This window comes from Lithobates pipiens, unplaced genomic scaffold, assembly GCF_037356315.1.
Source record: "Lithobates pipiens isolate NorthernLeopardFrog02 unplaced genomic scaffold, aLitPip1_a1.2 Scaffold_28, whole genome shotgun sequence".
In the NCBI taxonomy this organism is placed as follows: domain Eukaryota; kingdom Metazoa; phylum Chordata; class Amphibia; order Anura; family Ranidae; genus Lithobates; species Lithobates pipiens.
In genome coordinates this window covers 170467514-170479423 of record NW_027507789.1, presented here as the reverse complement: position 1 = coordinate 170479423, position 11910 = coordinate 170467514, and the positions used below count along the sequence as shown (strand labels likewise).

Genomic DNA, 11910 nt, shown 5'->3' with positions numbered 1-11910 from the left:
AATACATTGATTGGGTAGTACCTGACACTTTACCACTGTAGTTATATATTTCAGAGAAGCTTGATCAAATTGAAAATAAATCTGATGCTTTGTGTCCAGCTTTGGACTAACTGTATACTGTGATTAAACATTTCATTAGTTTATCATTGCAATATTGCATTTTTTAGTGTTTTATTTGAGGTGTGATCAGTTGGCTTTTCCTTTATTGTTATTTCTTTATGGTGAAATGAGCAAAAGTTTCTAATGAGCTGGGCAGCAATAAATTAATTATTATGAAATTGTTTTACAATTGTCTAAAGTTTTCCAAGCAGATTATCAAATGTTTAATGTTAAATCATAATGTCAAGCATGTAAAGCAGTGGATAGATGAGCAGTCAGATACCTGTAAACATTAATATTAGTAATTAATGTTTTGTGGCACTCCCAGTCTTCCATATATAAGACAGCAGAATGAATAGAGAACATATTATGAAGGACATCCATTTAGAAACACATACTTTTAGGTCATTTGTACCACCCAAATCCATCATCATGAGTTACGGTGGTCACTCCTCTGCTATATCACACCATGGAAGCTGCCATGTTGATAGTCAACTGTCTAAGATCCCAAGCCACACATATGGTGTTCTTCATCGAGGATCTTCAATTAGCCTTCATGGAGGACCCCACTCCTCTCACCACCATGGGGGATCTCATGCTTCTCATCATGGAGGATCCCACTCTTCTGATCACCACAAGGGTTCTTATGCTTCTCATCATGGAGGATGTCATAATTTACATCATGGAGGCTCCCATATTTCCCACCATGGAGGCTCCCACAGATTCCATTCTACAGGTTCTCATAGTTCTCATTATAGAGGATCCCATGCCACCCACCATGAAAGCTCCCATAAAGTCCATCATAGTAATCACTATAGAGCCCCCAGTGTACATGGAGGATCAGGAGGCAAAGGAATCTCCATATCCAAACACGTTCATGGAGGTGCTCACAGCAGCAGCCATAAAAGCATCATTAGCCATCATGGTTTGTTCAATGTCAATGGGAAGGAAACCATGCAGCATTTAAATGATCGTTTGGCTTCCTACTTGGACAAAGTCCACTCCCTAGAGCAACAGAACTCCCAGCTTGAAAGGAATATCCAAGAGTGGTATGAGAGGAATCAACCCAGCACTCTACCTGACTACAGCGGCTTCTTCAGAATCATTCAAGAGCTTCAAGGCCAGGTAAATAAATGATAATTGTATATTTTTTAAACTCACCCTGATGCCTACATATCTAAAATATAAAAACAGATTAGGCATATTAGGCATCTCAAACTATACCGTATTACATATTTTATACAGCACCCGAAATGGGTCTCAGTGCATTTCGTTCATGCTTTTGAGCACTCTGATGTGTGTTACAGAAAAATAGACATGAACCATTTTTCTGCAGCACACTAGATAGCACTGGAGGACCCGGCAACCCAGGGCTGTGTAGAGACCTGAATGGAGTGTACAATTTGTACACTTTCAATAAAGTTAATAAAAAGGTAAACAATGCCTTGCATTGTAAAACCCATGGCACTACTCATCACCATTTCTGAATACCAGCTGAATGCTAAAAGAGAATGTTTTAGCATGTGGCTAGTGTAAAATGTACCCTTAAGTCATATTACAGTGCAAGCCTTAACAGATATGCAGTAAGCTACCTTAATTGATACAGAACAAAGCTTAGGCAAATACATTTTATGAATTTATCCTTTGCAATAAATAATTAACACTTATCATTTCCAGATTTCCTTAACTTCTGTGGAAAATGCCAGGATTGTATTGCAAATAGACAACGCTCGTCTAGCAGCAGATGATTTCAGAAACAAGTAGGCATTTCTATATTTCATGTCATTCGTGATTATTATCAATATCAGCATTAATTGCTTTGTCTTCCTTTTGTCACCAGGTATGAAATGGAATGCCAACTGGCAAGCAGTGTTGAGGCTGATGTGAATGGACTTCGTATACTCCTGGAAGAACTTAACAGGGAAATATGCCATCTACAGGCACAAGTAGAAAACCTTCAGGAGGATCTGCAGCTAATAAAGAGGAACCAGGGGGAGGTGGGATAGCTGTTACCCCTTTTTCAAGATAAATCAGACATTTATTTTAAGAAAAATATTTCTATAATGTGTTGTTACAGAGCAGGTGTAAATATTGTTGAAATCACTTTTGCTTTTGAGGTATGCTGTCATCCTGGGCCATCTGTGGGAAATTGACAATTTTTAACACCTTTTGTTATGTTTTTATCTTTTTTTATTTTCAATGAACTTAAAGTGTTACTAAACCCAGGACACTGCATTCACTATATGAGGTCTCCCTCAGTACACAGAACATGGAAATTCCCAGTGGCAGCGCAGTAGCGCAGTGGGTAGCACTCCCGCCTAGCCGTAAAAAGGGTTGCTGGTTCAAATCACAACCATGACACCACCTGCCTGGAGTTTGCATGTTCTCCCTGTGCTTGAGTGGGTTTACTCTGGGTACTTTGGTTTCCTCCCACACTCCAAAGACATGCAGGTAGGTTAATTGGCTTCTGTCCAAAATTGGCCCTAGTACAGTGATGGCAAAAACCTTGGCACCCCAGATCTTTTGGAACTACATTTCCCATGATGCTCTTGCACTCTGCAGTGTAGTGGAGCATAATGGGAAATGTAGTTCCAAAACATCTGGGGTGCCAAGGCTCGTCATCACTGCCCTAGTATAAGAATGGGGACCTTGCATTGTGGGCTCCTTGAGGGTAGGGACTGATGTGAGTGTGCAGGGATAGGGACATATGTAGACAGTCACTCAGGTTGAACTGGATGGATTGGTGTCTTTATTCAACCTTACTATGTAACTATGTAAATAAAAACTCCTAAACACATTTTCTCATCAGCAGTCAGAGCAGCCTTTTGACTTCTATCAGTGTCCAGCTGAGCACTGGTTAAAGCTGGTAGAAGAAATTTTCTGACTGTCCTATAAAACTGAAAGACTCCTGATCTTCTGTCTGTTTAGTGCTGATTGGCCCTTTGCTGATCATATGCAAGCTACCAACAAAAAGATAACTCAGTACCGATACACACCAAACTGAGCATGTGCAGCTTGACTCCATAGGCTCTGTGTTATCAGGAAATTATCAGGGGACAACGGAAGGAGAGGAGGAGCAGAGAAGCCAGAATCAAACAGTCTTTTTACACAATGCAGAGGATTAACCCCCTAAGTTCCACAGGGAGTTTAGTAACACTTTAAATGATCACAGAAATTTCTCAAACTATTCTAAAATGCATCTAAAAGCCCCCTATCTTTGCACATTGACATAAGCCCAAAAGCCGAGTCAACACAGGTTCTAAAGCACACATTATGTACCCATAACAATAGTTTTTAACATTTTTACTTACAGGAAGTCAACATTTTGCAATCTCAGTTGGGTGCCAGGGTCAATGTGGAACTGGATGCTGCTCCATCAGCTGATCTGAATAGAACCTTGTTTGAGATCAGAGAGCAGTATGAGAATCTGATGGAGCAAAATCTGAGAGAGGTGGAAACTATTTTCCGACAGCGGGTAAGTCTTTTTGTAGACTAAAAAAGCTTCTTTAACCTGTTAGAAAAATAGTGGGATAGCAATCTATTACATTTTGATCATTAGGTCCAATTACTTAATGGTTATATTCCAATAAACAATAAATATTGATGAGAACATGTTTCAGCTTTAATGCTCAGTTGTACTGTACCATTCCAATCTTCACATTACAGTGAACATCAGGACCACTGCTCTCATACAGAAATCTTCAGAGGTCCGCCACACCCCTTGCACAGTCACAACTACTCTGACCAACGGCCACGCTCATGTCACCTGATCAGGGATATGAGTGTTTATTGGGGCACTGGTGCAAATGGGCTTAAAGGCTGTTGCCTAAGTAAACAAAGGAAAAAAATGCAGTGGCATAACTTAAAATATATAAAAACTGATATAAATGTGCAAATCAACTTAAAGTGGAGTTGCCACCAAAAATATAACCTAACTCGTATGTGCATCAAATGGTCTTCTTAAAATTAATTGGATAATAAAAAAATTTTTACTTACCTATTTCTTGCGGTTGCTAGGTGGTCCCACGAAATCTGCCTCTTCCATTGCCCGGGCTAAGAACGTCACTTCCTCGGCAGCCCGGCTCGCTGAGGCTCCTGGGAGAAGTATGACACCATTTCCCAGGATGCCTTGGGCATCACCGAGGGCTACAATCGCGTTATTTCGAGACCGGAAGTGACGCGATTGCATGTGTAAATTGGCGCCATATTCGATTTGGGAATCCCTTTGTTAGCAGAGGCTGAGTGATCTGGATAGGTGAAGGACGTGCGTCGAGGGGCTCCACCGACTATCTCCACTTATCTATTCAACTACCGACTATCGATTCTGCAGCAGCAATCTTACAACTACAAAAGGTAAGTAATAAATCTTTTTAATTCTGGTGTATTCATTTTTTTAATCTTTTATTTATTTATTTTTTGGTATTTTTTTTTTTTCAGTCTCCATATTATTTAATTAATTTAATTGCATCACATTTACTTGCCTTTGTATTATATAAAAAAAAAAAAAAATTCAATTCCCTGTTACTGTTTGAATGTTAAGAATTTTTTTTTTTTTTTCATTTATTTATTTATTTATTTTATAATATTTATTTTTTTATTTTTTTATTTTATATTTCAGAATTAATTTTCTTAGTAGTCTCTTCTGTGACTGTCGAATTTTTGGAGGAAAAAAAAAGAAATTTCGTCAATTGAACGGTATTTATTTACTAATTTATTTATACAGTTATTTATTTTTTCTATCCTGCCCACTGCCATTTACCAGCCTGCCTACTCCCAGCCGCCATCCTGCCTACTCCCACCCGCCAGCCTACCGACTCCCCACCCACCATCCTTCCCTCAAACCACCCACCAGCCTGCCTACTCCCACCCACCATCCTGCATACTCGCTCCCACCCACCAGCCTAACCCACAACCCACCTGCCTACTCCCACCCACCATCCTGCATACTCACACCCAACCACCCGCCTGCCCACTACCACCCACCATCCTGCCCACAAACCACCCACCAGCCTGCCTACTCCCACCCACCATCCTGCAGAATTGCTCCCACCCACCGGCCTTACACACAACCCACCTGCCTACTCCCACCCACCAGCCTGCCTACTCACACCCACCATCCTGCATACTCCCACCCACCAGCCTGCCTACTCGCACCCACCCACCAGCCTGCCCACTCCCACCCACCAGCCTGCCCACTCCCACCCACCAGCCTGCCCATAAACCACCCACCAGTCTGCCTACTCCCACCCACCATCCTGCATACTCGCTCCCACCCACCGGCCTAACCCACAACCCACCTGCCTACTCCCACCCACCATCCTGCATACTCACACCCAACCACCCGCCTGCCCACGAACCACCCACCAGCCTGCCTACTCCCACCCACCATCCTGCAGAATTGCTCCCACCCACCGGCCTAACACACAACCCACCTGCCTACTCCCACCCACCAGCCTGCCTACTCCCACCCACCAGCCTGCCTACTCCCACCCACCAGCCTGCCTACTCCCTCCCACCAGCCTGCCTACTCACACCCACCATCCTGCATACTCGCTCCCACCCACCGGCGTAACACACAACCCACCTGCCCACTCCCACCCACCATCCTGCCCACAAACCACCCACCAGCCTGCCTACTCCCACCCACAATCCTGCATAATTGCTCCCACCCACCGGCCTAACACACAACCCACCTGCCTACTCCCACCCACCAGCCTGCCTACTCACACCCACCATCCTGCATACTCACTCCCACCCGCCTGCCCACTCCCACCCACCAGCCTGCCTACTCACACCCACCATCCTGCCTACTCGCTCCCACCCACCGGAGTAACACACAACCCACCTGCCCACTCCCACCCACCAGCCTGCCCACAAACCACCCACCAGCCTGTCCACTCCCACCCACCAGCCTGCCCACGAACCACCCACCATCCTGCATACTCTCACCCATCCTATATCTCTCACTCCCACCCAGCATCTCTCTCACTCCCACCCAACAACCCACCCAGCATCTCTCTCTCTCACTCCCACCCAGCATCTCTCTCTCTCTCACTCCCACCCAGCATCTCTCTCTCACTCCCACCCAGCATCTCTCTCTCACTCCCACCCATCCCACCCAGCATCTCTCCTCTCTCACTCCCACCCAGCATCTCTCTCACTCTCCACCCAACAAACCCACCCAGCATCTTCTCACTCCCACCCAGCATCTCTCTCTCTCACTCCCACCCAGCATCTCTCTCTCCACTCCCACCCAGCATCTCTCTCTCTCACTCCCACCAGCATCTCTCTCTCTCCCACCCAGCATCTCTCTCACTCCCACCCAGCATCTCTCTCCTCACACTCCCACCCAGCATCTCTCTCTCTCACTCCCACCCAGCATCTCTTCTCTCACTCCCACCCAGCATCTCTCTCACTCCACCCTAATCTCTCCTCCCTCACTCCCACCCAGCATCTCTCTCACTCCCACCCAACAACCCACCCAGCATCTCTCTCACTCCCACCCAGCATCTCTCTCACTCCCACCCAGCATCTCTCTCACTCCCACCCAGCATCTCTCTCACTCCCACCCAGCATCTCTCTCACTCCACCCAGCATCTCTCTCTCTCACTCCCACCCAGCATCTCTCTCACTCCCACCCAACAACCCACCCAGCATCTTTCTCACTCCCACCCAGCATCTCTCTCTCTCACTCCCACCCAGCATCTCTCTCTCTCACTCCCACCCAGCATCTCTCTCCCTCACCCCCCAACAACCCACCCAGCATCTTTCTCACTCCCACCCAGCATCTCTCTCTCTCACTCCCACCCAGCATCTCTCTCTCTCACTCCCACCCAGCATCTCTCTCTCTCACACTCCCACCCAGCATCTCTCTCACTCCCACCCAGCATCTCTCTCTCTCCACTCCCACCCAGCATCTCTCTCACTCCCACCCAACAACCCACCCAGCATCTCTCTCACTCCAACCCAGCATCTCTCTCACCCCACCCAGCATCTCTCTCACTCCCACCCAGCATCTCTCTCACTCCCACACAGCATCTCTTCTCACTCCCACCCAGCATCTCTCTCTCTCACTCCCACCCAGCATCTCTCTCACTCCACCCAACAACCCACCCAGCATCTTTCTCACTCCAACCCAGCATCTCTCTCACTCCCACCCAGCATCTCTCTCACTCCCACACAGCATCTCTCTCACTCCCACCCAGCATCTCTCTCTCTCTCACTCCCACCCAGCATCTATCTCACTCCCACCCAACAACCCACCCAGCATCTTTCTCACTCCCACCCAGCATCTCTCTCTCTCTCACTCCCACCCAGCATCTCTCTCTCTCACTCCCACCCAGCATCTCTCTCTCTCACTCCCACCCAGCATCTCTCTCTCTCACTCCCACCCAGCATCTCTCTCACTCCCACCCAGCATCTCTCTCTCTCACTCCCCACCCAGCATCTCTCTCACTCCCACCCAGCATCTCTCTCTCTCACTCCCACCCAGCATCTCTCTCACTCCCACCCAACAACCCACCCAGCATCTTTCTCACTCCCACCCAGCATCTCTCTCTCTCCCACCCAACAACCCACCCAGCATCTTTCTCACTCCCACCCAGCATGTCTCTCTCTCTCACTCCCACCCAGAATCTTTCTCACTCCCACCCAGCATCTTTCTCACTCCCCCCAGCATCTCTCTCACTCCCACCCAACAACCCACCCAGCATCTTTCTCACTCCCACCCAGCATCTCTCTCTCTCCTCCCACCCAACAACCCACCCAGCATCTTTCTCACTCCCACCCAGCATCTCTCTCTCTCACTCCCACCCAGCATCTCTCTCTCTCACTCCCACCCAGCATCTCTCTCTCTCACTCCCACCCAGCATCTCTCTCACTCCCACCCAGCATCTCTCTCTCTCACTCCCACCCAGCATCTCTCTCTCACTCCCACCCAGCATCTCTCTCTCTCACTCCCACCCAGCATCTCTCTCACTCCCACCCAACAACCCACCCAGCATCTCTCTCACTCCAACCCAGCATCTCTCTCACTCCCACCCAGCATCTCTCTCACTCCCACAGCATCTCTCTCACTCCCACCCAGCATCTCTCTCTCTCACTCCCACCCAGCATCTCTCTCACTCCCACCCAACAACCCACCCAGCATCTTTCTCACTCCCACCAGCATCTCTCTCTCTCCCACCCAACAACCCACCCAGCATCTTTCTCACTCCCACCCAGCATCTCTCTCTCTCTCACTCCCACCCAGCATCTCTCTCTCTCTCACTCCCACCCAGCATCTTTCTCACTCCCACCCAGCATCTCTCTCTCACTCCCACCCAGCATCTCTCTCACTCCCACCCAACAACCCACCCAGCATCTTTCTCACTCCCACCCAGCATCTCTCTCTCACTCCTACCCAACAACCCACCCAGCATCTTTCTCACTCCCACCCAGCATCTCTCTCTCTCACTCCCACCCAGCATCTCTCTCACTCCCACCCAGCATCTCTCTCTCTCACTCCACACCCAGCATCTCTCTCACTCCCACCCAACAACCCACCCAGCATCTCTCTCACTCCCAACCCAGCATCTCTCTCACTCCAACCCATCATCTCTCTCACTCCACCCAGCATCTCTCTCACTCCCACCCCAGCATCTCTCTCACTCCCACCCAGCATCTTCTTCTCACTCCCACCCAGCATCTCTCTCACTCCCACCCAGCATCTCTCTCTCTCACTCCCACCCAGCATCTCTCTCTCACTCCCACCCAGCATCTCTTCTCTCTCTCTCACTCCCACCCAGCATCTTTCTCACTCCCACCCAGCATCTCTCTCTCTCCCACCAACAACCCACCCAGCATCTTTCTCACTCCCCACCCAGCATCTCTCTCTCTCTCTCACTCCCACCCAGCATGTCTCTCTCTCTCACTCCCACCCAGCATCTTTCTCACTCCCACCCAGCATCTCTCTCTCACTCCTACCCAACAACCCACCCAGCATCTTTCTCACTCCCACCCAGCATCTCTCTCTCACTCCTACCCAACAACCCACCCAGCATCTTTCTCACTCCCACCCAGCATCTCTCTCTCTCACTCCCACCCAGCATCTCTCTCTCACTCCCACCCAGCATCTCTCTCTCACTCCCACCCAGCATCTCTCTCTCACTCCCACCCAGCATCTCTCTCTTACTCCCACCCAGCATCTCTCTCACTCCCACCCAACAACCCACCCACATCTCTTTCTCACTCCCACCCAGCATCTCTCTCTCTCCCACCCAACAACCCACCCAGCATCTTTCTCACTCCCACCCAGCATCCTCTCTCTCTCTCACTCCACCCAGCATCTCTCTCTCTCTCACTCCTACCCAGCATCTTTCTCACTCCCACCCAGCATCTCTCTCTCTCACTCCCACCCAGCATCTCTCTCTCTCACTCCCACCCAGCATCTCTCTCTCTCTCACTCCCACCCAGCATCTCTCTCACTCCCACCCAGCATCTCTCTCTCTCACTCCCACCCAGCATCTCTCTCTCTCTCACTCCCACCCAGCATCTCTCTCACTCCCACCCAGCATCTCTCTCTCTCACTCCCACCCAGCATCTTTCTCACTCCCACCCAGCATCTCTCTCACTCCCACCCAGCATCTCTCTCACTCCCACCCAACAACCCACCCAGCATCTTTCTCACTCCCACCCAGCATCTCTCTCTCTCCCACCCAACAACCCACCCAGCATCTTTCTCACTCCCACCCAGCATCTCTCTCTCTCACTCCCACCCAGCATCTCTCTCTCTCTCACTCCCACCCAGCATCTTTCTCACTCCCACCCAGCATCTCTCTCTCTCACTCCCACCCAGCATCTCTCTCTCTCACTCCCACCCAGCATCTCTCTCTCTCACTCCCACCCAACAACCCCACCCAGCATCTCTCTCACTAACGCCCAGTATCCTTGTACCACCCACTAGTCTTCTCACTTACTATTACCAGCCTTAGATATCCCCGTTTGCCCACTATCATCCACCGACCCGGTCAAAACCACCCATCTCCATGATCACCACCAACCAGCTCCTTGTTAACTACAGAACAACCACTATCTCCCTAAGTAATAACTCCTTGCTCAAAAACGCCAACCACCATGCACTGTACCATCAAGTTTTTTGATCTTAAACAATCACCTTCCTACACACTTCCACTAACCTAAGACAATCGCTATCTACAACCTCCTCGATAAACACCACACCCATCAATGGTCAATACCACCCCACCTTCAAGTTTGCTACCACCCACCTTCCGACTTAATAACACTCACCACCATGCTCACCACCGCTCACTCAGTGTCAGGCTCAATATTTCCAAAAAAATTTAACGGATCGATCATACTTGCTGCTTCTCTTCATCATCAGAAACTACTTATTACATCTCAGGAAGTTGGCTCTCATGTTAACACAAGTGATCATTTTACAAGTATAATAAACTCATTTCAACTCACTTTTTTTTTTTTTTTTATATATATGTTTAGGTAATACTGGTCGTATTCCTATTTGATTATCAGGCGTTGAGTACATTGGTTCGCCTTTTGTTGAAGGTAGGTAGCCTGGATATTTCTGTTACGGTATTTTTAATATTGTTTAGTTTAACATTTATTTTGTTTATACAAATAATAATCATTTTTTTTTATTTTTTTTATTTCCTATTATCTAGATTGAAGAGACAATTGGATTTGATCTTTTCAAAACCAAGCTATTCAGAATTGGTGTATTATATATCTACAATGTTGAATATTTATCACCTTTATTGATTGTTATTAATCTCGATTGTTTGTTTATCTTTCTTTCTCTTTCTGGTTTTTTTTTTTTTTTTTTTTTTTTTTTTTTTATCTTCTTTATTGTCTATGTTGCAGGTTTTATTTGTCCAATTATCAAGCTTTTTACAAACTATTTTTTTGTATTTATATTTATCACTTGATCTTTATTAATTTTTTCAATCTCGTCCATTTTTTATTTATTCTTATTATGGATATTTTTGCTCTAGTGCCATTTTGTTATTTTTGTCCTTCGCTTTTCAATATCAATTTTGTTCTTAGTTTTTATTTTGTAAACGCTAAGTCTACATACTATTTGATCTTTCGTTAGTCTTTCGCTCTCTTGCGATCCCTCTTGCTCTCTGGCGCGCGCTCTCTCTATGGCTCTCTCTCTCTGGCTTGCGCTCTCTCGCTCGCTCTGTCTGTCTTGCTTGCTCTCTATCTCTCTCTTGTGCGCCTCATCTACCTTACTTCTCTCTATCTCTGTTTCTCTCTCGCTCTTGCTGTATGGCTCGCGCGCTCTCTCTCCCGCACTCTCTGTCTGTCTCGCTTGGTCTGTCTTGCTCGCTCTCTCTCTCTCCTGATCTTCCTTTCTTCTCTCTCTCTGGCTTGCGCTCGCTCGCTCTCTGTCTGGCTTGGTCTGTCTTGCGCGCTCTCTCCCTCTCCCTCTCCCCCCTCTCTCTCTCTCTCTCTCTCTCCCCCTCTCTCTCTCTCTCTCTCCCCCTCTCTCTCTCTCTCTCTCTCTCTCTCTCTCTCTCTCTCTCTCTCCTCCCCTCCCCCTCTCTCTCTCTCCCTCCCCCTCTCTCTCTCTCCCCTCCCCCCTCTCTCTCTCTCCCCCCCTCTCTCTCTCCCCCCCTCTCTCTCTCTCCTCTCTCTCTCTCCCCCCTCTCTCTCTCTCTCTCTCTCTCCCCCTCTCTCTCTCTCTCTCTCTCTCTCTCCCCCCTCTCTCTCGTGCGCCCGATCTACCTTCTCTCTCTCTCTCTCTCTCTCTCTCTGCTTGCGCTCGCTTTCTGTCTGTCTGGCTTGGTCTCT

General features: G+C 48.0%; 1 protein-coding gene across 1 annotated transcript in view; it reads left to right on the top strand.

The window, feature by feature from the left end:
• Positions 1-450: 450 nt before the first annotated feature.
• LOC143934806 (keratin, type I cytoskeletal 19-like) overlaps positions 451-11910 on the top strand; it is a 21762-nt gene continuing 10302 nt past the window's right edge. Inside the window, exons 1-4 of the mRNA XM_077458428.1 lie at positions 451-1224; positions 1777-1859; positions 1940-2096; positions 3413-3574. Coding sequence (XP_077314554.1) covers positions 451-1224; positions 1777-1859; positions 1940-2096; positions 3413-3574 — 1176 coding nt within the window. The remainder of the gene's footprint in view (positions 1225-1776; positions 1860-1939; positions 2097-3412; positions 3575-11910) is intronic.